The sequence below is a fragment of the Delphinus delphis genome, chromosome 7 (assembly GCF_949987515.2).
Source record: "Delphinus delphis chromosome 7, mDelDel1.2, whole genome shotgun sequence".
Classification (NCBI taxonomy): Eukaryota; Metazoa; Chordata; class Mammalia; order Artiodactyla; family Delphinidae; genus Delphinus; species Delphinus delphis.
In genome coordinates this window covers 28,078,882-28,106,412 of record NC_082689.1, presented here as the reverse complement: position 1 = coordinate 28,106,412, position 27,531 = coordinate 28,078,882, and the positions used below count along the sequence as shown (strand labels likewise).

At 42.7% G+C, this 27,531-nt stretch overlaps 2 protein-coding genes and 1 long non-coding RNA gene across 6 annotated transcripts in view; 2 read left to right on the top strand and 1 right to left on the bottom strand.

Moving 5' to 3' along the window:
* Window positions 1-907: 907 nt before the first annotated feature.
* IDH1 (isocitrate dehydrogenase (NADP(+)) 1) lies at window positions 908-20,492 on the bottom strand. 2 transcript variants are annotated; one of them, XM_060016200.1, is made up of 10 exons: window positions 20,346-20,492; window positions 19,262-19,327; window positions 16,785-16,922; window positions 13,127-13,418; window positions 10,407-10,512; window positions 8,948-9,125; window positions 7,458-7,609; window positions 4,358-4,498; window positions 3,501-3,663; window positions 908-1,843 (listed from the first exon to the last, which is right to left on the bottom strand). In XM_060016200.1, exons 3-10 carry the CDS (start codon window positions 16,904-16,906, stop codon window positions 1,753-1,755), a joined length of 1,245 nt encoding a protein of 414 aa, XP_059872183.1. In that variant the 5' UTR covers window positions 16,907-16,922; window positions 19,262-19,327; window positions 20,346-20,492; the 3' UTR covers window positions 908-1,752. The 2 variants fall into 2 exon arrangements, with proteins under 2 accessions (XP_059872183.1, XP_059872184.1); XM_060016201.1 differs by lacking the exon at window positions 20,346-20,492 and adding an exon at window positions 20,247-20,265.
* A 191-nt stretch (window positions 20,493-20,683) lies between these two features.
* Window positions 20,684-23,135, top strand: LOC132428032 (uncharacterized). The gene is made up of 3 exons (XR_009520057.1): window positions 20,684-21,063; window positions 21,699-21,806; window positions 22,915-23,135. It is a non-coding gene; the product is annotated as an uncharacterized lncRNA (long non-coding RNA).
* Window positions 23,136-24,482: 1,347 nt separating this feature from the next.
* LOC138413842 (1-phosphatidylinositol 3-phosphate 5-kinase-like) overlaps window positions 24,483-27,531 on the top strand; it is a 37,259-nt gene continuing 34,210 nt past the window's right edge. For all 3 annotated transcript variants that reach the window (XM_069540839.1, XM_069540840.1, XM_060016199.1), the window contains exon 1: window positions 24,483-24,607. The gene's annotated coding sequence lies outside the window, so the exon portion shown is untranslated. The remainder of the gene's footprint in view (window positions 24,608-27,531) is intronic.

Below are 27,531 nucleotides of genomic sequence, written 5' to 3'. Positions count from 1 at the left end.
TATATATATATAACCTGAGCTATATTTCCCTGCTGCAGTTGTAACAATGTTGTGATAGCACCTCTCCTGATGTATCTGTGATTAATGGCCTTTATCATTAAGGTTTTCACATCCAAGGTGGCTTTGAATGCAAATGTGCATTTTATCCAGGAGATGTTGGGGAAGATATCATAGAGTTGCCTGAAAACTAGGACAAATATCTCAATAGCTAGAGAATCAAGAACTCCTGCTTTACACATGACCTGTTTTACAAAGTACCACAGCTGGCCCTGACACTCTCCTGACCTCACCACTGGGAGTTCTTAAAAGAATGACAGTGACACCAACCCTAGCTTAAGTATTTGATAAAGCCTATGGGTTCTGAAGTGGAAGAAAGGAAGGAAGTTGAAAACAACAGGTTGGATAGTGAACCTCAGAGAAAGTTTCTATAAATGAAAATTGCCAATGGGGCATAAAGTAAATAACACAAGGGGCGTAAATAATACAAGTAATTCAAGTAAATAATACAAGGGGCATAAAGTAAGTAATACACCTTAAATTGCACCTGTTAGGGATTACTCACAATTCATCATCATCCTCCTCTTTATTTTTTTTAAATTTTTTTTATGAAGGCTTTATTTTATTTATTTATTTATTTATTTTTTGCGGTACGCGGGCCTCTCACTGTTGTGGCCTCTCTCGTTGTGGAGCACAGGCTCCGGACGCGCAGGCTCAGCGGCCATGGCTCACAGGCCCAGCCGCTCCGACCAGGGCACGAACCCGTGTCCCCTGCATCGGCAGGCGGACTCTCAACCACTGCGCCACCAGGGAAGCCCAACAGAGACTTTTTAAAATCAAATTCCTATGGCTAGGACCTAGCCTGGCAACTGAAGTATACTTGATAAATAAAAACTCAGAAGACTAGTCATCAGCACTTAATTTTAATTAAAATTGACAGTTTCGATTAAGAACAGGACTAGAATAGTGTTTACAATCAACTTCTGAAAAATCACATATATATAAAGGAAATAAAACAGGTCAGCAGAAGTCCAAGAAAGGTGCAGCTTGTAGTATTGCACGTGGATGAAATATGCTGTTCAGGGTAGCATAATACTTAGGCCACACAAGGCAAGGAGGAGGAGACAAATACAGAGGACAAACCCCTAGTTAGTATTTATTCTGGATTCTTCAGTGAGCTCAGAAATATGTAGTATTTTTGAAACATTCAGCTAGAGCTCTGTACAAGGATGACTGTGTCTTCAACACCTTTTAGTTACAGCCATGCTTTTCATTCCAAATCATGCACAAGTTTAACGTACAGCTTCTACCTCACATAATGGGACATCTGTTAAATCAAAACCACCCAGTGCCACAGGCCATGAAAAGTGGGAAAGGGAATGAATTTCTACTTTATACAATTTTAGGGAATAGTACTGTGGCTATAGTTTACCCTTTCAAGCACTCTTCATTTTGGTCATTTATATCAGAACATGAAGAAAAGTTGACAGTGAGTACAAATGGACACTAAAAGTAATTCCTAGGCTACTAGTAGAAAGTAAAATAAAATTTAAAAAAAGTCCCCTGCCACGTTCACAAAGGTGGCATAACTGTATGGATAAGAAAAAGGCTGTAAACTTATAGAAAAGATAAACTCTGGCTTCTAAACAAATTACAGAATTGATTTTGCCTTTACTCTTGAGTGTTATAGAGAAAAATGTAAACCAGTGGACCTAGTTACCAAAAACACACATCCTCCAAAGACGAGGGATGACCTTAAAGTTTGGCCTGAGCTAGTTTTGTCTTCAAGTTTTCTCCGAGTTTATCCATGAACTCAAATGTATTCAAGTAGTCAGAACGCTGCACACTAATAGCAGAGGAAAAAGAAAAGAAGGAAATTTAGTTTGTCTTTGATCTGGTGGCAGGTAGAGGAAAAGTCCTAGACATGCTACTTAAAGTAACATTCTATTTATTTCTAGAAGAAAACTGATTAATGTGAACAAGCTATAAGTTTATGGCCGATGACTGCGTTCAAGGTTCAAGGGGCTAACCCAGGTTACAGGCAGTCTGAGCAGAGGCTGGGCCACACACACACTCACAGGAGGTTCCTGGCCATGTAGCTTTGAGGGTGAAACTGCCCCAGAGCTTCATTCAGACTAATGCCTGGGACACTGAAATCATCCCACTTCTTATTCCTCATTCTTAAAAATAATAGAACATATCCAGGTACAGTCATGCTTTTACTCACATCCCCACAAAATGTCACATGTCCTCAAAAAAAACCTTTAGTAAAAAATTTATTCCTAAGTATTTTATTCTTTTTGATGCTATCATAAATAGAATATTTCAAATATGTTTTTCAAATATTTCAAAAAAAATAGTTTTGCTCCCACTGTGAATGTGATGGTTCTTCCATTTCCATTTTTGTTTATTGGTGGTGTAAGGAAAAGCTACTTTGTTGTTGCTTATTTATCTAGTATCCAGCTACCTTAGCCTTTTTTTGTTGAATTGTTTGAATTTTATAGATATATAATTTATAACCTGAAAATAAAGACAATTTCATCACTTCTTTTCACATTAAAAAGAAAAAGAAAAGCTTTAGTGCTCTTATTTCTACCTTTGTCTTACTTAAAAAGCAAAAGACAATGGACTGGCTATCTAATCCTGCTAATAGGTGCCTATTCAAATCGGCTTGGAAGTAACACACCCATAGGAACATTTCAAACACTGTATTCTTGCTGGAAATTTAAGATAAGAAAGATGTAGTGATGGCGTGTATCCCCATTACTGAGGTATACTGACCCTAACAGAGATCTCTGAGGACACATGGATGGGACATGGGATTGGTGTTAAATTTTAGTATTGTTTCTTGATGTGAGTCATAGTAGCCAACTTTGATTGAGGGAGGAATCCCTGAGCAGCAGCTGATCCAGCTGGGATACAGGCTACCATGTTCTCAAAAAAGTCCTGGGCGATACAGGGGCCCTCAAGTATCTGACTGCTGGTTACAGATACTTAAGGAAGGGACTATGATAAACCGGACATCTTATACCTGCACTGCTTACTTTTCTTACTGTAAATTGAAGAAAATAAAGAGGTAGAATAAAATAGTCTTGGGGGTCCCTTTGTTTCTAAATGCCTATAATTTTCTTGTTAAATTAAGCAGAACCTTGCCACCCACTTGACTGTAACTAGATCAGGGGTGAGCAAACTACAGCTTGGCCCATGAACCCAGTCTGGGCTGCAGCCCAGTTCTGTACACAGGGCTTGATTGGAACACTGCCACACCCATTAGCTTTTGTGTCACCACTGACTGCTTTCCTGCCATGGAGGCAAAGTTTAATAATTGCCGTATGTTCCACAAAGCCTGAAATGTTTATTATCTGACAATTTACAGATGTCTGCTGACTCCTGAACCAGATGACAAATACTAATTCATGCAACTCCAAAAAGCACTTGATATTTTGAGTCCAGTGAGGATAAATGGTAATTTGACCACAGAGCTTAGGGCATCTTATACTTACTTGGGTAAACCTTTAATACAAGCAGCCAAGTCCTTGGTCATGAAGCCAGCCTCAATGGTCTCAATACAGACTTCTTCCAAAACCTTTGCAAAGAAGCTGAGGTCTTTATTGTTATCCAGTTTAGCTCTGTGGGCTAAGCCTCTGGTCCAGGCAAAAATGGAAGCTAAAAGAGAGGGAGAAAAAAAAGGCACACTTCAATCACACTGGTTAGAAATATTCCCAAGTGCCTCAGTTCCCCAAAATAGAACACTTTTTTGTTTGTTTAGGTAACTGACTTCATTGGATGCTATCTGCATGAGCTGTAAGTTTTAGGAAAGTTGGAAACATTTTACCAAATTGAAACTTTTCAAAAAACCTGCACTTTTGTAGAGGAAATGTTTTGGATTTTGTTAGACCTTTAAGAAAGCACATATTCAGGGTAGGAATACAAGACGCTTAAGGCATTTATGAATTTGGAAAAGGTCACAATCTCTTCTACCTCTTGTCTATATTGGTCTCTTCTCCTCTTTCCAGGCTATAATCTGTTTTAAAGTGCTATCCCTAAAACCTAGTTAAAAGGATCTAACAATGTGGCTTTAGATTCTTAGCTACATGTGACATTTCACTGCAGCAGAGGAAAAGGAAAATGCTTGTTGATAACATTCTTCTCTGTAATGAATATTCTCCCACAAACTGGAAAAGCATATACTGTGTGTATTTTAAGAAACATATTAAAACAGTTCTTATGAGTAGAGCAAATCAGCTGTTTGGTGATGATTTTATACACAAGGCACTGGGCAGCCAAAGGAACACATCTGAGCCCCTTTGGAGATTTCTACTCTGGTTGGAAATCAATGTAGCAGCAAACAATATCTTACCAATGGGATTGGTGGATGTCTCCTGTCCTTTCTGGTACATTCGGTAGTGACGTGTTACAGTCCCGTGGGCAGCCTCTGCTTCTACTGTCTTGCCATCTGGACAAACCAGCACACTGGTCATCATGCCAAGAGAGCCATAACCTATGAGTGGCAGAACATGAAGTATGGGATTCAACTGCATGAAGAGCACTGGGTCTCCCAGAGATGAGAGAAAATGACTTCGTCTTGACCGGTCTCAGTGAGCAAAATAAACATGAGCACATGGAGTCACCAATAATTCTTCTGCCTTTCAGAAAAGGCTGTGCTTTTACTTCACTTATCTACCTCAGAGGCACCTGCTCCATGATGAAGAACTCATGGTCGGACTGCCTGCATTCCACCCTAGTTCCGTGACTCCCTAACTACTGTGGCTCAGTTTTCTTACCTGTAAAATGGGAATAGTAGAAACACCTATTTCATAGGGTTGCTGTGAGAACGAGATGAATATGCATATGTTCGTGAATATATATGAAAAGAATACATAGTCCTATTCCTTAGACTAGTACCCGCCACAGAGTAAGAGCTCAATATATTACTGTCATGCTTACGTGCAGATACTCTGCTGTTCCAGGAAAATAAAGATTAATGAGTTGTCTCCTGCCATCAAGCTGCTCACAGGCTCATGTGGGACTGGGAAGAGAAAGCTGATTAAAAACAGAATGGGATGGGGCTTCCCTGGTGGCACAGTGGTTAAGAATCCACCTGGCAATGCAGGGGATACGGGTTCAAGCCCTGGTCCGGGAAGATTCCACATGCTGTGGAGCAACTAAGCCCATGTGCCACAACTACTGAGCCTGCGCTCCAGAGCCCGTGAGCCACAACTCCTGAAGCCTGCGCACCTACAGCCCGTGCTCCGCAACAAGAGAAGCCACCGCAATGAGAAGCCTGCGCACCGCAACGAAGAGTAGCCCCCGCTTGCCACAGCTAAAGAAAGCCTGCACGCAGCAACAAAGACCCAACGCAGCCAAAAATAAATAAATTTTTAAAAAGCAACAACAAAAAACACAGAATGGGATGGGTCCAAGCACCTCCCACTCGCCCCTGCTCTCTTTCACAGCCTCCCCAGAACGACTCTATTCTGTGGTTTCTTATTCAGAGAACCACATTACAACTTTTAAGTCCATACAACTGATTTTTCTTCTTTTCTTCTTTTTTCTTTTTTTACACTCGAATTCCAAGAACACTTTTCTCCATTTTTGCTACCTCCCAATAACACCTGTGGAGTTAATAATGCAAATTTATAATAGGCTGCTACTTTGTTTGTTTGAGAGTAAGTAAATAAACCCTTTTTAAACTCATCTTTGAGTACAATGGCAATTTCTGTGCTGAATTAGCAGCTCCTTTCCTATCACTGTGTTGGTATGAGGCTTTAGTAGAGTCTCAAATATTCATTGATTGGAGACGTTTAGGGCCATATCCACGGTGAATGTGTCTATCTATTTATATTAGGAGACACTAGTTGGTACCACTGTCAAAACTGAGGACAGAAATAAAATGTTTGGTGTGAGTCTAAAGTAGTTCATGCCTCTAGAGAAGAATGAACGTAAGAACAGCTCGGCTAGGGGCTTCCCTGGTGGCGCAATGGTTGAGAGTCCGTCTGTCGATGCAGGGGACACGGGTTCGTGCCCCGGTCTGGGAGGATCCCACATGCCGCAGAGCGGCTGGGCCCATGAGCCATGGCTGCTGAGCCTGTGCGTCCAGAGCCTGTGCTCCGCAACGAGAGAGGCCACAATAGCGAGAGGCCCGCGTACTGCAAAAAAAAAAAAAAAAAAGAACAGCTTGGCTGCCTTTTAATCTGTTTAGCTACGTTGAGGTCACCTTTATCTACAGGTACTGCTCAGACACAGAGGCTTGGTTCCAGGTATCTTTATCGGTGCACTGCTGGACACTGCAATTCCACATTCCTATTTTGAAATCCTTTGAACCTCCATAACTTGACAATTACATTGGAGATATCCCTCCAGATACCCTCTTCTTTTTTTTTTTTACCCTCTTCTTATTGCCATGAGGACATTTAGAAATGATGGAATCATTTGGGTCCCTTTCTAAGAATTCTGTTTACCAGGAAGCTTTTTTACGCACCACAGAATCACCACAAAGCAACACTCCTTCCTCTGCTGCATTCAATATAAACGATTGTGAGGACGTAAGAGAAACAGAAGGAGGGTAAAGAAGGAGAACTGGGTAACTCATTTATCTGACATAAAAGTTATCTTTAACCAGGCAGATTTACTGATTTTCAAACTGATAGGAGATGATTAACTTTTCATAAGAGAAAGAAAAAGTAGTACTTCCTGGGGAAAAGCAAACATAATTAAAGCTACCACAAATATTCATCGGGGGAAATTCAGTTTACACAGCTACCCTGAGTAACTGAAGTTGGAGGGCAACTTGGTGCTGAGGAAATCAGGGAAGGGAGCAATTTTGCTCATTTGGTCCTTATCTCTGGCATGAAGCTCCTGATTCCTGGAATTTCTGTGAAAAGCCCGGGGCTTCTTTGCTCAATTCTGTGTGTTTCAAGCTAAGCAGTAAACACATGTGTCTTACAGGGTGACAGAAGAGCCGTCAAGGCTGGCAAAAGGGGCATGATCTGTAACTGTCTCCAGATGAATGGGCTCTCGGAGGGAGGCCCCTCGCTTAGGAGACAACCCTGGGCCCTCCTTGCCCGAGTCCCCTAGCTTTTCAGGTTCTCATCAGAAGGCAGATAAGGGTGGGGGGTGGTTTTCAGATCGGGCCGCTGGGCTACCATTGGAGGCAGGGAAGCTTCAAGCGGGGAAAGGGCTGAGACATAAGCTATGTCAGCCTCTGAGGCTGGAGCTGGGAGTCTCAACCCACGAGTTAATTCCTGTGCGTCCCTGCCAGAAGTCGCCTGCCCAGTCTGAGCTTAATCTCCTCATCTGTCAGCTAAGAAGATGGACCTGGACGCCTTGTGGCGTTAACATTTCATGACTTTTAGCAGCAAAGGACTACAGAATCCCCCTTCCTGTACCAGAGACCTAGCAGGGCACGACCTGTCTGCTGCAGGCCAAGCCCACCTCCACTTGGTTCTCCAGCTCCTTACCTTGGGCCACGGAGTCCGACTGCACATCCCCATCATAGTTTTTACAGGCCCAGATGAAGCCTCCTTCTGATTTCATAGCTTGGGCCACCATGTCATCGATGAGCCTGTGCTCATACCAGATATTCTGAGCTTCAAACTGAGATTTGTATTGCCTAAGAAACAAGAAAGAAAAGAGAACAACAGACAAAGAAAACTGGTTTTGTTGGGATACCATGTGCCTCTCCAAAGGAGTTGGGGTGGGGTTGGAAGCAGCACATTTTAGTTGAAGCAACACAAATTTGGGAACCAGACAGACATGGGCTCAAATGTCTGCCCACTCATTTTCTAGTTGTGAAACCCCAATTTCCCCTTCTGTAAGGGTGGTTTCATCCACTCTGCAGAGATGTGAGAATTAAACAAGACGGTGGAGTGTTCCAAGTACTACTTCTACAGTTTTCAATACACCACTAATGAGATTCATGAGATTCAGCTTACTCTAAGAATGTAATCGGGGAGAAAAAGACTACTTTACTGCTCAATATCATTCAGGAAACTAGGACAGCTTCTAGGTTTGATATAGATAGATAGCAGAAGGAGGAATTAAAATGTTTCAGGAAAGATACCTAAAATCCTAGCCGTGGCCTGAATGCTCGTATCTAAACGGGAGGGACGCCATCTTAAACGTCAATAAGTGCTCAGGTATTGTTGAACTCAAGGTTGTTATAAATGTAGACTTAAGTTCAAATGACTCCACTAAAGCAGAGTTTTATTTATTTATTTTTAATAAAATCAATCAATTAATTAATTAATTTAAACTTTTTGGCCCACGGCTTATGGGATCTTAACTCCCTGGACCAGGGATTGAACCCATGCCCTAAGCAGTAAAAGCGTGGAGTCCTAACCACTGGACCACCAGGGAATTCCCAAAAGCAGAGTTTTATTTATTTATTTATTTATTTGCTGTACGTGGGCCTCTCACTGTTGTGGCCTCTCCCGTTGCGGAGCACAGGCTCCGGACGCGCAGGCTCAGGGGCCATGGCTCATGGGCCCAGCCGCTCCGCGGCATGTGGGATCTTCCCGGACCGGGGCATGAACCCGTGTCCCCTGCATCGGCAGGCGGACTCTCAACCACTGCGCCACCAGGGAAGCCCCCAAAAGCAGTTTTAAATCTTAACAGTGGGCTTCAGAAAGAATGGAAATGGGCCCAAACTCAAACTCACACCCATGAAAAATCAGAACTTTCTATCATTAACAGGGTACCTTTACTCACACATTAAATAACTCTGGCCCTGAAGAAAATAAACATGGGGCCTTTATCTGAGAACACACTTCCCTTCTAAAAGCAATTCAAGAGTTTCGTTTCACTCCTGTTAAATCTCAGTTTTGTCCTTATCTGAATGGGATAGTGATGGTTTTCACTCAATTTGTCCCACAATAAAAGGGATAAGCATACAAATTCTATATTATAAATGCCAGCTTATGTGACAAAAAAGAAAAAGAACTGTAGTTACTTGTCATATATCTCCTGAAAGATGTCTTTAAAACGTCCATCATATTTCTTTAGAATAGTGTTTTTGGTGCTCAGATACAAAGGCCAATTCTTAGACAGAGCCATCAGGAAGGAACTGTGTGCAAAATCTTTGATTGCCTTATCTTGATTGTACATCCCCATGGCAACACCACCACCCTCTGTGGGGGGACAACAATGAGGGAAAAAAGAAAGGTAAACAGGGTATAGTTGTAACAAGTCTATATACACCCACCACCCCCAAAACACCCAATTCCCAGCTCTCATGTCTGAGTCCAGGCTTCAAACTTCAATATTCCATGAGTTCTTGAGACACATAATCAGAGGAAAGTCAGTTCTAGGTAAGGACATTCTAACTTGCTCTGAAAGGGCAACGTAAATGAGAAAAACATGGTCTTTAGGATCCTAAAGTTCTTGAAATACCGAAAGCTACTGAAACGAACCAGAAATACACTCAAGAGTTGAATAATTTTTAAAGTCTCTTTTCATACTTTAAAAATTTCAAGCATGTTTTTTAAACTCTAAGTGTGAACTCAATCCTTAGCTACTGAGAAAACTTTGCATTTCAAATACTGGATGAAAATTCTTGTAATTTCCTGGCGGATACTGAAAGTTCATTCTGTCATTGGTAGAAATAATTACACTCCATGTAATCACTGGTGTTTCACAGCTCTTGTTGTTTGAACTTTGTTATTACTGAAAGCTAGAACTTGAATCTGTGCCACTGCCCAGGGCCAGCTTGGGCTGAGGATGTTAGAGCTGCTGAAACTGGCAGAACTAGAGTCCATTAAAATGATATGATTTAGAGGAGTCAAGGAAAACAACAGCTAGGTAAGTTTTGAGGTTTTGTTTGTGTGAGTGCTTTTAACAACCTTAACAGTGGAGAAAGAGGGTCCTCTGTTCTTTCAACAGCTTTTGGGAGGGATCTGCCATAATGGACCTTAGAAGCAGCAGGACGGGGTGGGGGGGGAAAGAAGAGGCAAAAAAACCAAACTTTCCACTTTCACAGAACAAATACTCAGAAGGACAAGAAGAAAACTTCAGCAAATAAATAATGCAGCCATTTTCAAATACAAACCCTACCAGAGCCAAAGGGCAGGATTACATGACAGGCGATTTGCGGCTATTAATGTTTAATTTGTGCACAACAGACTCCTGTCAACCTTCCCTCCATGTTTTAAGAGAGACGCATAATTATCTACTTGCATTTCCAATTATCTATATGCATTTCCAATTAAGTGGCTAGTTCTTTTTATGCCTTTAGCAATGCCACAGGAAGCCATGGCATTGATTTTGAGTCCTTTGGAAATGTTGTAGATTCAGGTTGTATTTTTAGGCAGCCACACAATTTTCACAGAACTTTAAAAAAAAACAGTAATAACGCTGTCTAAACGATCTGCTAAAAAAATGAAAGATGTAGTTCATGGTGGACTTACACATACCTGTGAAGTTATGTACCAGGAATGTCGTTTTGGGGGATCCATCGCTTGGCGTGTAGGATATCTCTACTTTTCCAGGCCCCGGGACAACAAAATCAGTTGCTTTGTACTGTATGGGGGAAAAAAGGTATATTAAAAAAACAAAAACTAAAAAAACCCCCACAAAAATCCAAAACTGTCCTAGCTAGTTAGTGGTAGTACACATTAGAAATCAATATTTATCAGGGGCCTACCATGCATGGGGCAGTTTCCTGAGTACAGATATGGGTATGAGAGAGAATAACAAAGTATTTCCCCTTATGAAGCTTAAGACCTAACAAAGATAAAAGAAGTAACATTAGAGCTTTCAAATGTCAAAAGGGGGCACAGATAAAAAATGCTATTGGAGGGCTTCCCTGGTGGCGAAGTGGTTGAGAGTCCGCCTGCTGATGCAGGGGACGCGGGTTCGTGCCCCAGTCCGGGAAGATCCCACATGCCGCGGAGCGGCTGGGCCCATGAGCCATGGCCACTGAGCCTGCGTGTCCGGAGCCTGTGCTCCGCAACGGGAGAGGCCACAACAGTGAGAGGCCCGTGTACCACAAAAAAAAAAAAAAAAAAAAAATGCTATTGGAAGACAGAGGAAGACGAATGACTATCACCTGGAGGTCAAGGAAGTCTTCCTACAGGGAGATAATATACCAGCTGTAGCACTGAAGATGATGATGAGAATGCTAATGCCTGGTTCTCACTATATGACATACTTTAAGTGATTAATTTGTATCCCTTATTACCTCATTTGATTCTTCCATCAATCTTACAAGGGAGGAACTGTGATGTAGTGGAAATAATGCATCTAGGGTCAAGACTCGGGATCTGGTCCTTGGACCTTCAGGACTCGGTCTCTTCATGGTAATCACTGCTACTAATGCCCAGCCCAGCACCTGTCCACATGAAGCAATCATTCTGAAAGCAGCTGCAACAGGCTGACGACCCTTAGGAAAGGGCCTGTGGAGGACTGCTACCTTTGGTATGGAAAATGTGCCCAGCCCACACTAGGCTTATGTCAATCTTTGCTGCCTTGTATCTTTCCATGGCTTAGATTAGAATACTTTCAGGGTCAGGTACCAGCCGATGCCAGCCAAATCTATTTGTCTGTTTTGTGTAGAATAATACTAATAACAGCTGGTAGAAAAGCTGTCAGATAACGATACAGATTAAATATCTACTCTATGCAGAATATTTCTGACATATAAAGTCCTTCACTATGGGTGGTAATTGATTCCCATTTCTCAAAAGGCAGAAACCGAGGCACCAAAGTACAATAAATGCTTTCTAGAGGTTTGGAATTTTCAATCTACACTTTAATAAATAGAATGACCATTCTTCCAGGTGATTGATGCCAAAATAATAATTAAAAAAAAAAAAAAAGGAAAAGGACATCACTGAACTCGTAAGAACTTAAGAGTGGTGTTCCCAGGGTTAGTGAGCTTGTAACACTCCCATCTACATCCCCTCTCCTGGGCCTCTGAGAGGTATCTGTGAAGGGACTGGCCAGGATGAAGGGATAGTCTGAGCCACACGGTAGAACAAAGTGAACTACCCCTCAAGGATGACCTGGTGACCCTGCCCCCAGGAACAGAGAGTGGTCTGCTCTACCCATACTGTGTTTAAGGACGGCTACATCAAAGCCTCTGGGTGTCAGCATCAGGGAGACTTGTTTTTAAGGCTCTTTTAAGACATAAGCTGCTTTCTATGAAAGTCTAAAACTTCAGTTTCAACACAGAACTTTTATTTTGTTTAGCTGGCAATTTTTGTTTAATTTGGCAACAAGCCTACTTGTATAGAAGTACAGAAACTGTACTTTTTTGTTCCCAAGCAGGAAGGGAATGTTTTAAAGAGACTGTTTTCAACTACTGAGTCAGTTATTCCTTTTATGCATGAAACGATCATGTTTAACATAACCTTCGGTAGTTCTCAACTCTGCACACTAGAATCTCCTGGGGAGCTTTAAAATGCCATGGAATTCAGATTTAGCTGGTGTAGGGTGGGACTCAGGCACTGGAATTAAAACACACAAAATTTTTTTAAAACGCGAAGCAAAATAAAACAAACACCAAAAAACCTGTAAAGGGACCTTACTGTACAGCCACAGGGTTGGCTGAACCACTGATTTGGCCGAACCACAGGAAATTCTCTAAATAAAAATGTCTACATCATATGGTTTAATCTAATAAAAAGATAAGGAAGAAAAAAACATGCCTGAAAAACATCATTTGTGTGGAGACAGGTACCCATCTGTAAGTTTATCTGTATTTACTTTTATCTAAATGTATACATACATTCATTTCTCAATTCTGTACCTCACTTAATGGGAGTAGATAAGATAAATAAAGATAAGAATAAAGCACATATAAATCAGAACTGCTGGGCAGTCAAAGCCCGTGAAAAAATAATATGGATTTTTTGATGATGGCCATTCTGACTGGTGTGAGATGATATCTCATTGTAGTTTTGATTTGCATTTCTCTAATGATTAATGCTTTGTGACCGCCTGGAGGGGTGGGATAGGGAGGGTGGGAGGGAGACGCAAGAGGGAAGAGATATGGGAACATATGTATATGTATAACTGATTCACTTTGTTATAAAGCAGAAACTAACACACCATTGTAAAGCAATTATACTCCAATAAAGATGTAAAAAAAAAAAAAGAATATGGAAAATCAAGTTATGCCAACACCACTTACTTGATCGCCATAAGCATGACGACCTATGATGATGGGTTTTACCCATCCACTCACAAGCCGGGGGATATTTTTGCAGATAATAGCTTCTCTGAACACAGTGCCACCCAGAATATTTCGGATGGTACCATTTGGTGATTTCCACATTTGTTTCAACTTGAACTCCTCTACCCTCTTCTCATCGGGGGTGATGGTGGCACACTTGACACCAACGTTGTATTTCTTTATAGCTTCTGCAGCGTCCTTGGTGACCTGGTCATTGGTGGCATCGCGATTCTCTATGCCTAAATCATAGCTGGGAGGGAAAAATTGTAAGCGTAACTTTCCAGGCAAACCGACAGGAGATTGAGGGTACTCCTATTCTATCCCCATGCACCACTCTGTGCATGGTGATGGCATGCAGGGCCTGCCCTGCAGAAAGTGAAAACTCCATATGTACCCAAATCTGCTAAGTTTTAGCATTAGTGTATCCTAGACACAGAAGATGGCTGCCAACTAAAAAAAAAGCACCCAGAAAGGCTGGACTGCTAGGCCACGCATGCCTCCCTGTGTGTGGGAAGCTGTCTAGAAGGAAACTAAATGGAAACCACTGCGCTCTGCCCTGCTGCCTGCTCTTCACCATAGAGGCAATAATAATAGCACACCAGCAACCTTTCTGTAGACTGCCTTCCGCACGATTAACATAAGAATGCAAGCCCAAACATTAATTTTCCCTTAGTAAATATTGTGCTCTAAAAATAAAGGGGTCAGAGGGTTTCTAGTATTTTGGCACTGAAGTGTTGGAGTTACAGATGAGACGGACACTGCCAAAAAAAGCTAATGACCCCTTCATTAATGACAATTAGTCATATGAAGAAGCTTTCCCTACATCTTGGGCAAATCTCTTTCTTCTGGAAACAAGCCTGCAGTTTATAGAATAAGTAATGGAATCCAGCAGTGGTTTTATAGAACCCAGTGAATTATAGCTTAATACACACCAACACCCAGACTGCAGGTTATTCAGAGCAGGAAAGAATGCTGGTTGTCCATGAAGTATAGAAAAAGACTGTAAAGCTTTATTTAAAGTATGTAATAGTTTGCCAAAAGCAGGAAAAACAAAACAGTAATGAACAGTTTATTTTGTTCTCCAAGGCTTTAAAAGTTTTCCAAATTTTTTCAGCCTTCAAAACTTGCTGAACCATTAAGCCTCTAGATTTCTTGCTTCAGTTCCTGTATTTTCCTTTCCTTAGATATCCCAACTTGTGACGGAAATGCAAAAGGGAATCCAATCTTACAATGTATTTCCAAATAATAATTCCAAACTGCTTTGACTGTTTTGGCTTCCTCCCTCCCCTTGAGGGTGTATCGTGCATTTGCATTAACCAGACCTCCTTAGGAGATATCCTTCCTTCTTAGTCTTGTAAGGGGTCATGATGACCCACTACTTGCTTTGTACGCACAGATGTGGATTGTGTGTAAACTGTCAATACATGATTTGGGTCAATACAACCCTTTACTTAACTGCTCTTTCACCTCTAGCGGGCAGAACAGTCCTCAGAGCTTTCTGAAAAACTGTCTCCTGGGTTATAATCCTCAAGTTGGCATGAATAAAATTTTCCATTTCTTTCTTAGATCGATTATTGGTTAATTTTTTTTTCATGGACACTTACAAAGCCACTGACTTTCTTATCTTATGGTTTAGGGAGTGCTCAATATCTATAAATGTCTACTCCTAACTCAAACAAGCAATGTGGTCAGCAGTATTTATGTTCATAGGAAACATTTTTCATCAGAAGAACCTGCCAGCAAATTAGTGGATTTTTTGCTTCTCTTCTTAACATTTCTAAGCGAAAAGAATGAATAAATGGCCTCGATTACTGCCTAGCCAACAGAAAATAAAACAAATGAATCACTACACTCCCCTCAAAAAGAACCAATCATGTAATAATAATAGCAATTTTGGAACAACTTACACTTGTTTAAGTCTCCAAAAATTCTTTAGTCTTTAGCCAGTGACTCTTTGCCTTCTAGGCATAATAACTGTCCTTTAAACCTCCTTATGCCTCTATACTAAAGCAGCTCAAAAGCACCTTTGCAGCTACTATACTGGGAAGAGCTCTGCAAATTCACCTATTATCATGTAAAGTGTTTGTAAAATGCTTCTTTAACCACTTGGATGATTTTTTTTTTTAACTTTAATTAATTAATTAATTAGGGCTGCATTGAGTCTTCGTGGCTGGGCTTTCTCTAGTTCCGCTTAGTTGCAGTGCGGGGGCTTCTCATTGCAGTGGCTTCTCTCGTTGCGAGCACGGGCTCTAGGCACGCAGGCTTCAGTAGTTGTGGCGCACGGGTTTATTTGCTCCGCGGCGTGTGGGATCTTCGCAGACCAGGGATCGAACCTGTGTCCCCTGCATTGGCAGGCGGATTCCTAACCACTGCACCACCAGGGAAGTCCCTGGATGATGTTTTTATAGTGTCATTTCCTGTGTGTTTGGTGGACCTCTGCAGATACTTGCTCCCTCCCTCTCATGGCTGCAATATAGATATTATCCACACCTTAGGCTTAGAATAATTAAAAAGGGCATTTAATGACAACATGTGAATTAAATGTCTACACCCAAGCAAATAACAGGTCCTCAGGACAGTCTGAGGAATAATTCTGGGTCAAGGCAAACACGCTTACAGTTGCCAATAGTTTGGCTGAAATGTGTTGTTCAACATATTACCCTGCCAGTCTTCAGCCACTCCACCCCTGTGAAAATTCTGTCTCTACCTAGTCCAAATGTACAAAGAGCATGAGCAAATGTATGAAAAACATAGGGGGAAGAAAAATGAAAGAATTCCATAGAGATTTTCATATCTGTCCCCAAATACTTTTTTTTTTTTTTTTTTGCGGTACCCAGGCCTCTCACTGTTGTGGCCTCTCCCGTTGCGGAGCACAGGCTCCGGACGCGCAGGCTCAGCGGCCGTGGCTCACGGGCCCAGCCGCTCCGTGGCATATGGGATCTTCCCGGACCGGGGCACGAACCCGTGTCCCCTGCACTGGCAGGCGGACTCTCAACCACTGCGCCACCAGGGAAGCCCCCCAGATACTTTTAATACAGGGTAAAGGCTCCAATCTCCAGGACACAAATGATTTACGGAACTTCTGAAAGGTCGGGGTTGTATTAGATAATGTCAAGAATTCTTTCTGTGCTACAATTGTATGAAAAGGGTAAAAGACAAGGAATGAAAAAGACAAGGAATGAAAAAGAATGTTTCTCCAGGTCAAGATGAGCTAACAGACCCCCAAGCCATGAACCATCTGGCCAGAGAAGGTAAACAGGACACATCCTGACCCACTGAAACTAACATTTAAGAAATGTCACAGAAATTTCACAAGCTTCTCAGTTCTTCCCCTTTAAAAACAACCCCAACTCAAAGACCAATTTGGAGTGGATCTGAGACTTGTCTCCCACTCCCTTCTTGGCGCCCTGCAAATAACCCCTTACTTTGCTGCAAACACCTACTGTCAGAGTTTGGCTTTCTGCACCAGGGGCACACCAGTTACACATTCATTTGCTCATAAGCTCACCAAAAGCTTTATACACAAGGTACAGTGGTATCTATGTAAAAAAGCGACTTATAACCTGAAATCACACATGCTTTCTGACTTTGCTGCTTGGCAGAGTGATTCATTTACCTGTGCAGGTCCAATTCCACATAGGGAAAAATAAGTTTCTCTTTAATCAACTCCCAAATGATTCGTGTCATTTCATCTCCTTGCATCTCTACTACAGAACCGCCTTGGATTTTTTGAGACATTTTGACTTCAATAAACCTTCAAGAGGAAAAATGATAAGACACATATCTCATCATTTGCCTCATTACCATGTAAAAACAAAATACAATTTGGTGACTTCTAAAAGAACAATTCATAACAGCATGACTGCATAAACAGCTAATAATAACAATTACATTAACCATTAGAATCGAATACGTTTGCTGTATAAAGCATTGTGTTACATGCTTCTTGTGTGGTTTCTGAATCAACACTCACAACAACCCTGTAAGATGGAAATTATTTTTCCATTCTACTTTGCTAAAAGAAAAAAAGCTTTCGCAAGGCCATCCGGCTGGAGGGTCCGCTGGAAGGTCGGGGGAGCCTGAGCCGGTCACATGCCCTTAATAATGTAATCATTATTCTTGACTGTTGGTTTGTCCTATAAAATGAGATTATTTCCACAATATCATGTTTATTTGAAAACCTCTATCCAACTCCTCATTCTACTGGGCCCTCAAGAGGAGCAGAATGATGTGTGCTACTATTTCTCCTCTTTTAAGAGGCTGTTTTGGTTAAAACAACTATCCTTGAGGAGATTCAACAAGTTCCAGCGACCCATTTTAAAGAAACTTTAAGTCCTTTTAAAAGTGAAAGATGAAGAATTCCAGGTGGAACTATATTTTCCTAGAGACAATAACGGATATCGGGGATGTCACACTGAATACAAAGTGATTTCTCAGAGAAATCTGTACGTATAGAGAAGGACTACTGTCCAGGACACGCCCCTGTCCTGTCCTTGGTATCCCAACTCCTGGACTGTTCTTCTGGCGGTTAGTGGGCAAAGCTGCCAGTGGGTGGGACAGGGGATTGGAATTGTTCCAGGAAGAGGTGTCTTCTTGGGATGTGGGGGGATGCCAGATTCAAGTCAATCTGATTCCCAGAGAGGGCAGGGGTACACCCTTTGGATGAGGCTTAAAGAAAGGTGTGTTTCCTGAGAGGCAGAGGAGGCCCTGAGCCTGCTAAAGGTTCCCTTTCATGGTGCTCTAATGGAAACTTTTTTTCTCCCCAGCAACGTAACTGCAGATTGCTTTTATTCTTTTAAGTTATGGCTGAGGACTGGAAGTCAGGAGAACTGACTAAAAAAAATATGAAGTAAGAGGCCTGTAAACAGTATTTCTTAAAAAGTTAAGCTAAAGTAACTTGGTCTTTAAATTTTAAAACGTAATGATTAGTAGACTGTGAGCTTCAGTTCCTCACCACAAGCCAGGACATATTCCTAACCCCTAGGCCCATTTTCACTTCCCAATTTCTAACTCTGGGATCCTGCTTACTAGAGGTTCCCTAGACCATCACTGGGGAACCATCTGGAACTCAACTAGAATAAAAAAGTGAACAAACTGGTGTGAATGAGTCAGCTACTTCCCATTTGTAATTTCAAGTATAATTTGAAGTGCAGCTTAAAGTGTATGATTCAGTCATGCTGATCCCACTGTCACATCTGTCCTTGTATTTAAAACAAAACAAAAAGAGGCAGCAAACTTATCTTAGTTTTGATACATTCCTGAGGCCATACTCCTACATAGTATTATGCAAGGGCTATGATGGCTAATTTTCTTTGACGGCAAATACAGTTAATAAAAGGTCATACATCATACTTGAAATTTCAATAATGAGTGACAATGTTTTTTAGTTAATTATTTTCTTCTCAATTGAAACAAACACTTTCTGCAGTAATCTTTCTATATTTCATAATGCATAACTGAAACATTTCATGTTTTCTTCACGTTACTTATCCATTACATTTTTACTATCTTTTCACTAAAAAAGTGAAGCTTTATTGTAGACCCTGGCTTGATACAATGTAGGACACTATTTTATTTCTCCTAGATTTGAATTCCATGCAGTGAGCATTAGACACCACTGAATTCACTTTCTACCCTAGTCCCTCAGATTTTCTGTCTCCACCCAAACCCTGACTTCAGAAGGAAGGCCTTTTCCAACAAGCCAGTTCATTTATTCTGAAAGCAGCTGAATTCCAATCTCCTGACACACATGTGCAATGCTAGAAAATAAACCTGGACTAATACAAAGTAGTTTAAGAAAAAAGAGCTGCTCACCCTGTTTAATTTTATTTTCATTATTCCCAAAATTTTAGCCACATTTTTTGGGGGGCTGAGTTCATAAACTACATTAATTTCTGGGAAAAACCCCCCCAAAAACCAAAGTCTCTTGCAGAGAAGTCTAGACTGAAAGAAACAAGGAAGCAAGTGCAATTTATTGTTGGAAATATTCCTGACTCACTCCCTTGCAGTGGCTGCGACCACTTCCAAGACCTCCAAGACCAATTAAACGCAGTATTGCCATATCAAAGAATGGGAAAAATTGCTAATTCTCACCTTTACAATTTCTAATCACCCAAACTCCTCTCAATCTTGCAGACTCAGCTGAGTGCAGTTTATCTCCTAAAACAAATCAAAAAAGGGAAGAGAAAGGTAAGGTACAAGGCACTCCTGTCAGGAGAATTTAGCTGATTTCAATACGGGCCAGGCAACCCGGTTTGTCTGGTTTAAAGTACAGTGCTGAGTGTACCCAGGCGGGGCAAAGGGCAGTTTCAGGTCCGCAGGCACCTTTCAAATAAAGTAAATATCTTTGCACACACTGGAGGGTGCGTCCGTGGGGAGTCCCGGGTTCGTCGTCCGTTAGCTAGTCTTGTGGTTTGCACGTCCTTAGGGGACGCTGTGACCAGCGGGCTCATGGCCTGCATGCGTCCTTGTGGCCACTGTGCAAGAGGGCTGCAACCGAATCTGGCTCGGTTTCTCCTTCCAGGTCTCCACGTCCGCCCCTTCCCTCCCAGGTGCCGGGACCTTTAAAACCCGGGCGCCAGGAGCAGGCCGAAGGACGCCTCCCCCAGAACTCGAGAAGCCGGCGGCGGCGTGGTTTCCTCCACCCTCACTCCGCCCCCGACCGCCACCAGGTGGCCTAGCGAACGCCCCTCGCCGCCCCCCTTCAGGCTCCCCAGGCGGACGCATCCAGCTCGCCGCACCGCCAGTCCCAGCAGCCCAAGGTCGATGCACACTCCCAAGTCCTCCAGCTCCCGAGGCCGCACGGTTTCTTCCCCGTAAACGCAAGACTTCGACTTCCACGCGTCCCTGCATCCTCCCACCCCGATTTTCCTTTCTGTTGCAGACTTGGCCTTCCGTTTGTCATGGCATGCAACCTTCCGCCGCCCGGTTTTCGTCCTCCCTTGACTAAGAGCGGGCCTTCTACACATCCAGGCATCCAGCACCTTCTTCCTCTCCATTTCCAAAACCACGCCCAATACCTGGATTTCTTTCCCCTGCCTTGCGACCACGACTCGCCGCTAAGTTGCCCCTACCATACCCAAGATCTGAGCTTCCTTCCTTTTTCCCACTCCAGCTATTGACAGAGCCTCCCCACAAAAGCCAGGGTCCGGAGACGCCCTTCGAAGCCTGCGGTTACCTGCAGGAGAAGGTACGCTGGCGATGACCCGGGAATGCCACAGCCCTCACACGGTTAACCCCACAAGCGCACACTCTGGCAATCCCAGCTGTGCTCCAGCTGTTTCGGCTTCTGACACGGCCTCCGCAGAAACCGAGAGCTGGGACGGCCCCGCTTCCAGGCTTTTGTCCCGACCCAGGCCCGGCCCCCTCAGTCCACCTCCCGGAGCTCCGCCCCTGCCCCGCCGCCAATCGCCGCGCGCTGACCCGCTGAGATGGGCGGGGCCAGGGGCCAGGGGCGGGTCCCGGAAGGCTAGGTCGAATTCCGCGGCGAATTCCAAGCGCGCAAGATAGGGAAGGGCTTGCAGCGCCTTTGGAGTCGGCCGCCACTGCTCTACGGCAGAAGGACGAGATTGCCACCTGCAGGCTGGGGAGCAGGGCACGCCTGGGCCGGTCTTCTGAATCCTCCGCCGACAACCTAGGGCCCGGCGGAGTGAGTTTCCACTTCTGCAATAAAGGCAAACCGGGGACGGCGCAGCTCGGACCAATCCCCTTCCCTGCGCGCCCCGGCTGTGTGGTACACTGGAACGCGCTTGGACAGAAGGAAAAGTGCCGTGGGCAAGCGTGACATCGCTTTGGGGGCTTCGCGCAGCTGGAATGCAAAGGGTTGAACAGTTGCACAAGCAGGCATGGTACAGTAAATTTCCGCCACCGCCGATGACTAAGTCTTTAGAGCTTCGGTATCTATAATTTCAATTACTACTGAGTACTATAAATAAACGCAGTCGTCATTTGCATTAGAAGATAAGGATAATGAGATTATTATCTGGGTTCCAGAGAAGTTCAAATAAAGATCGGAAGTCTTAGAGAACAGTGGATTAAAAAAAAAATTCTGTCCTCTGCAGGGGATTATTTTTTGTGTATTCTTTATTCTTGAAAACATGCAAGGCAGGGGAGGAGTATTTTAGATCGTGATTTGTAGGATAATCGCATGCTTGGTCCAGGATTCAATACCCCCAAATTTAGTTTTTAAAATTATCTCTAATATCGGGTTATTATTATTACTCTTATGAAGGGTACTATGCGAGGTGCATTTTGGTCACTAGAGGGCACTGGTATTTTTCCCAAGAGAAAAGGAAGAAGGAAAGCATACGCAGCCTCGCGCTTGTTGATTATTGAGATGGATTAACTGAAAGTAGCGGTCACTTCCATTTATTCCTATAGAACTGATTATAGAGGTATATGGTCTTGTATTTTCATCTCTAATTTGAGACTCCAAATCACCTGAGATTGTAAATTTACTCTATATTATATCAGGCTCACGTTATTACCCCTTGTCCACTGCTAAAATTATTTATATTCATTCTTGTTCCAGAAAGGATTTAGAGCAACCTTCAAGATACATACAGTATAGCACGACAAAGGACATTGAATATAGGTGAGGAAAAGATAGAATAAATACAGGAAATTGTACAGAACCAAGGTGAGTTTAATCACAAAATGTATTCCATCAAATCCTAAACAGTGCCGAAAGGGGGGGCTACAAATTTGGCTCTAAGCCAATGTGGGAGGAAAGGTAACAGCGTAACCTTTCTAAAAATCTAAAACAGCGTTTCCTAAGTCAGTAATGTAGGAAGTACTTTTCAACTGAAAAGTTTTTTTGTAGATCCCGAGCAGTGACTTATACTAATATATACGATATATGCTCCTTATGCCGATAGCTCTCATACAACTATAAAATAACAAACTTATAGACAAAATGACTACAAGCAAAACTATAAAAAATATATTACCATTGTCAACATTAATTAAATGTAACAAACGATGTTTGGCTGAAATTAAATTACTGCTTGCAATTTGAATATAAAACGCACTGCTTACATTCTGGTTCTTTTGAATTTAGCTTGGCTTTTCCACTGGATGCCATGTGAGGATTCATTTAGAACACCAGTCTTCCAGACTCACAGACACAGAGAACAGACCTGTGGTTGCCAAGGGGGAGAGCGGGTGGGGTTGGAAGGGATTGGGAATTTTGGGTTAGCACATGCAAACTATCATGTATAGGATGGATAAACAGCCAGGTCCTACTGTATATCTCAGGGAACTATATTCAATATCCTGTGATAAAACAGATTAGAAAAGAATATAAATAAGAATGTATACACCTGTATAACTGAATCACTTTGCTGTACAGTGGGCGATCTTTACTGGGCTATCTATTCTGTTCATGTGATCCCTTGGTCTAATTTATACTTTATTGTATGTTTATGAAATATTAACATCACCAGGCTAACTACAAGAGGGGGGAATTTTTTTGCTTGTCTTTGTTTTTGTTTCTGGAAGGCATAGACTTGAGCACGTTCACGGGTTAAGGAGGAAGGAGTCATTGGAAAAAGGTTGAAGAGATGGCACAAACTTCTGTAATAGGAAAGACACTTTGTACTCTATTATGAGTTAAAGACACTTTGTACTCTATTATGAGTTAATCACTAAAGAAATGTTGCCTGTAAGCTTAAATTATACATAATGGCCCATCTCTGGGAATCCTGCCTCCCAGGTAATGAGCATTAAGCTAAAATACCTTTGTTTAGCTCACAGGAAACATCCTGACCAGGTGGACCTGTGGATGACTGCAGGGAGGAAGAAATTAACACATCTTCTATGGAGGCTGACTGGAACCAGGAAATGTTTGACTTCACTCCCTCCCCTTTTAGTATAAAAGAAGCCTGAATTCTAACTCAGGCAAGATGGTTCTTTGGGGGCACGAGTTCACCATCTTCTTGGTTTGCTGGGTTTCTGAATAAACTCGCTTGCCCCAACACCTCATCTCTCAATTTATTGGCCTGTCGCGCTGCCAGCAGTTGGAGCTTGGACTTGGTGACCCTCCCAGGGAAGAGAGGAGAGACTGGATTGAGAGCTGGGAGGATTGAGCAGAAGAGGCTCTTTTCTCCCAGAAATGAGGGCAGGAGTCAGGCCAGGGTGGATGTGAATGCAGGTAAATGTGATTGGGGTGGTTAGGTAGTTAGGGATCGCACCCAACACCTCGGCTATTTCACTCAGGTAGATGAGATTCTCTTGCTGAGAATGATAGTCAAGATGGTGTTGGTGCGGAATAGCAGTAGTGAGGAATGGAAGAGGAAGTTGACTGCTGACTCCTAGGAAGATTGCTGAGGGGCTCAGCTAAGAGTGGTGACTGGCATTGATACTGCTATCAGCCTTCAGGCTTCGATGCTACTCTCCAGTGGCTGAAAAGACCCAGCTCAAGGAGAAATGGGTGGGAACTTGCCAAAACTCTTGGGGGAAATGGGTCTGCAGAATTTAGTTAAAACAGCACCTCACTTTGGGTTTCACTTCCTTTCTGACTGCCCCTGCCAAATCCCACAATCCTGTCAGCAGGTTTTGGTATGTTCTCTTCAGCTAATGGCAAAACACTCTAGCAGGACAAAATGATGGCTAATGCTAGCCAGGCTGAGCAATACGGGGCTTGGTAACTTTATTTGCGCCAGTCTTTGCAGCACAAAACTTGAGTGAAAAAAATAGCTATAGAGCTAACATCACTTATTCCGGATTAGACATTGTGCCAAATGTCTACAAACATTTACGTACAATGTTTTACTTAATCTTCAAAAAACTATCTGTGAAGGGTACTATCATTAGCTCCGTTTTACAGATTAGAGGCCTGGAGCCTAAAGAAATTGGTAATTGAAGGTAACTTGGCTAGTTATTGGCGTAGTCACCCAAGTCTGATAACAATATTCGCTTTAGGCACAAGTGTTATGCAAGTGAGTATCAGTCCGTAAGAACGCTGAGCGCGGTAACATATTATCAGTGCCCATATCATCGGACACATACGGTAACCGCAGTCCAGCCCTCACCCATCCGGTGACCCCCGCACACTTGACGCTCACGCGCGCAGTCGCCGTGGCTTCCTCTAGGAAGGCTGAGGCGGCCTAATCTCGGTCAAGGTGTTGAGCACGACTCTATCTGGGTTGGACTCCTTCTGCCTGAGCGTCTGATCCGAACGTCGTGCGGGCGGAGCAGGGAGGGCGGAGCCGGCGCCCGGGAGAGTTACGGATTGGAGGGGAGGAGGAACAGAGGGCGGAGCCTGGGGGGTGCGGACGAGAGAAGCCGCAGCAACCATGTAAGCAGCTTTGCTTCCTGCCGCAACCGCCGGCTGCCTGAGAATCGCGGCGCTGGGCTCTGAAGCTTCCTTCCTGCGCTTGGGCCCGGTGAAGCGGGGGCTGGGGTGGAGGGTGGCCGGCGGGGCCGCGGCGGGAGGCGCAGGTAAGGGAGGGGGCTGGCGCGCGGCCGGCTGGGCCTGAGAGTGGGGAAGAAGGCGGGTTTAGGAAGGTCTGGGGCCGGAGCGGAGGGGAAGTCTGAAGTGAAGGCGAGAGCTGGGGCTTCGCAACCGCGGCTGCGGCCGAGGCTGGGCAAGGAAGGGCAGAGAACCTGTGCCCGCATTCAGGCGGCTCCCTTGATTCCCCGGCTGCCCCTTGTCTGGCGAGTGGGGAAGGGAGCCCGGTGGGGCTGTTCTGGAAGAGGTTTCCTTGGAAGCATTTGAAGTTCTCTTGCTCCTCTCGTCCCGTATACTTGAACTTATTTCGGAGGTGCATAGTCCAGTTCCTCCTCCCTCTGATGGATAAGCTCCGAGCCTGTGTTTCAGAGGTGTATACATAGACGGGACAAGAAAGTTGCTCATCTACAGAAACGGTACCGGTAGTAGGGTTTATATACTTCCTTAAATGCTTGCCTCTGCTCTTTGAGGCTATTCCATTTGTACCTATGTTTAAGAGTCTCTTGAGAAGACTTGATTTCCCAGTTAGTATTTTCCCCTTGTTTAGAACGTTCCCAACAAAAGGATGAGAGTGGAATATTTTTAGGAATTAGGGGTCTTATGTTCTATGTAGAAGTCACTGTTAAGGCATTCAAGAAATATGAGAAATGCTGGAATTCTGTTTTAGTCAAGTTATTCCTGTTTATCTGGTGTATTTATTATATTATCCCGTACTGATTCAGTGCATCCTTGACAGTAGAGGTGGTCTCTTGGTATATTGTAGTGTCTTATTTCTGATTTATTTGAATCTTGTTTTTTGGCACTCCCACTATCAGGATTATTACAAAAAAGTTCTTAGTTTCTTTCCGTTAGATTCGAGTTTGTGACAGAGAAGGGCAGGTTAAGTTTCTTTGGCAGAGCAAGACTACTTTCCTGTGTCCTCCCTTTTTCTTCTTTCTGGGAAGAATAATATGGATCATATGGTTTTCCTTTAGAAAACCTCCATCTGTTGGTACGTTGATCAAAAATTGAACAAAAAGAAGTCTTTGTAGATGGAAACTAACATTTCTACTATTCAGCTGTCCTGCATTGTTAGATATATTTTGAGTATTAAAAAAAAAAAACACTGTACTTAGAAATGACTGAACTGATACTTGCATTTTTCTGTTTGCTAAAATTTTGGTTTGGCTGGTAGAGCAGGCTTATTTTCTAAATTTCAGTTCCTGACAAGACTTTTGATAGTGCTGAGGGGGTCTGCATATACTAGTCACATTCAAGTGAGAAGAGGCAGAGTGCTGGTGATATATGAGAGGTCTTTGAATGAGTAAGTGAATGCTTCTAATTACCTCTCAGATAGGAAAGAATCCTAGTTTATATCACAGACAGTTAGTTATTAAGCTACCACAGAATAAGAGTTGTAAGATAGTTTTTTCAGGGTCCTGGTATTATTATGTAGTTATTAATATTAACTGTGTGATTGTATTGTTTTAGAAACTACACTGGTGAGTGTTTTCTTGGTAATTTTTATCCTCACATCTTCAAAACCTAATAAAAGTTTCTACATGGGTGACCCTTAGGTGTGATGCTAAGACTCTTTAGGAAGGTTGCTAACTCTCCTCATTTTACTTGCGTCAAAGTATTATGTAGGATGTTCTCTGAGGCCTTCAGGTTGTTACTGCTATCACATTATTCTTTCTCTCCAGGATCCTCTTTTTTTTTTTTTCCTCTTTTTACCTTTTTGAATTTACACTTGATCAATCACCAGCTGATTTCCCAGTCCTTTATGCTGGTATATGGGTTGTCAAGACACTTTAGAAGGACGTGTCCTTTCCCTCTTTCCTTCTTCCTCTTCTCCCCCCCCTTCCTCCTCTTCTTCCTCTGCCCCTTCCTCTTCTTCCTCTTTTTCTTCCCCCTCCCTCCATTCCAATAAACATTTGTTGCCGAAATTCTCCTCATCAGTGGTTTTATTTTTGCTTTGTTTAATTAATAATCAATTAACGTTTTAATTTGGCAGTGTCCTGAGTAGTTAGAATTCAGGTAGACCAGAATTGAAAGTCTGGGAAGAGCTACAAGATAATTTTGCTCTAAAAACTAATTCTGTGCCTCTTATGGGCAAGCACTTTGCTAAAAGTGCTTCACATATACTGTCCCACTTAATCACACTAAGACTCAGTTTCCACTATGTAAAATGAAGATGGTAATACATATCTCACAGGGCTCTTAACCCAAATTTACTCAGCGAAGATATTTCAGAGTCAGAATTTGAAACCAAGAGTGTCTGCCTTCAAAACCGATGCAAACTCGAAATATCTCTTTAATTAAAAGAAAAAATAATTAAATAAAATGCTGCCCGCAGGAATAAATAAAGAGTAATTCTGGGGTAAAACTTGGCATCTAGTTACAGCTCTACCACTGACTAGCTACGTGACCCTCGAGAAAGTTGTTTTGGGTTCAGTGTACATTGGTTGCTTCAGAGGTAAAATGTAGTAATAAGCCCAGCTCTGTATCTTTCAGGCTTTTAGAAAAATGAAATGAGATGGTAGATAGGATTTTGAAAGTGAAAAAAGCATTTTGTAAGAGTGTAGTGTCCTCCTTGTAAATATAAATTAGATTACAAGCTATAGCATTTTAATGAGTTATGCATAATTCATCGTCTTCTCTTTGAAGTATTAATATGGCAGAAAATAGACATCAGTGCTTTTCTGTTACCTGCATCTGATGATGTGGTTAGCTTTAAAGCTTTGGTTGAATTATAATTTTTGGTTATTAAAAAAAAAGCCCGTTAAGATCTTCATTTTAATGCCTATATGAATTGAGGCTTAAAAGGAGAAAACCCAGGCTCCTGTGCCTAGGAAGACATATGATGGGGATCAGTCAGCTTGTGGATTTGGATAGTTCTTATAGGTGATGAGGCATAGTTTGAGGTAACTTTTGA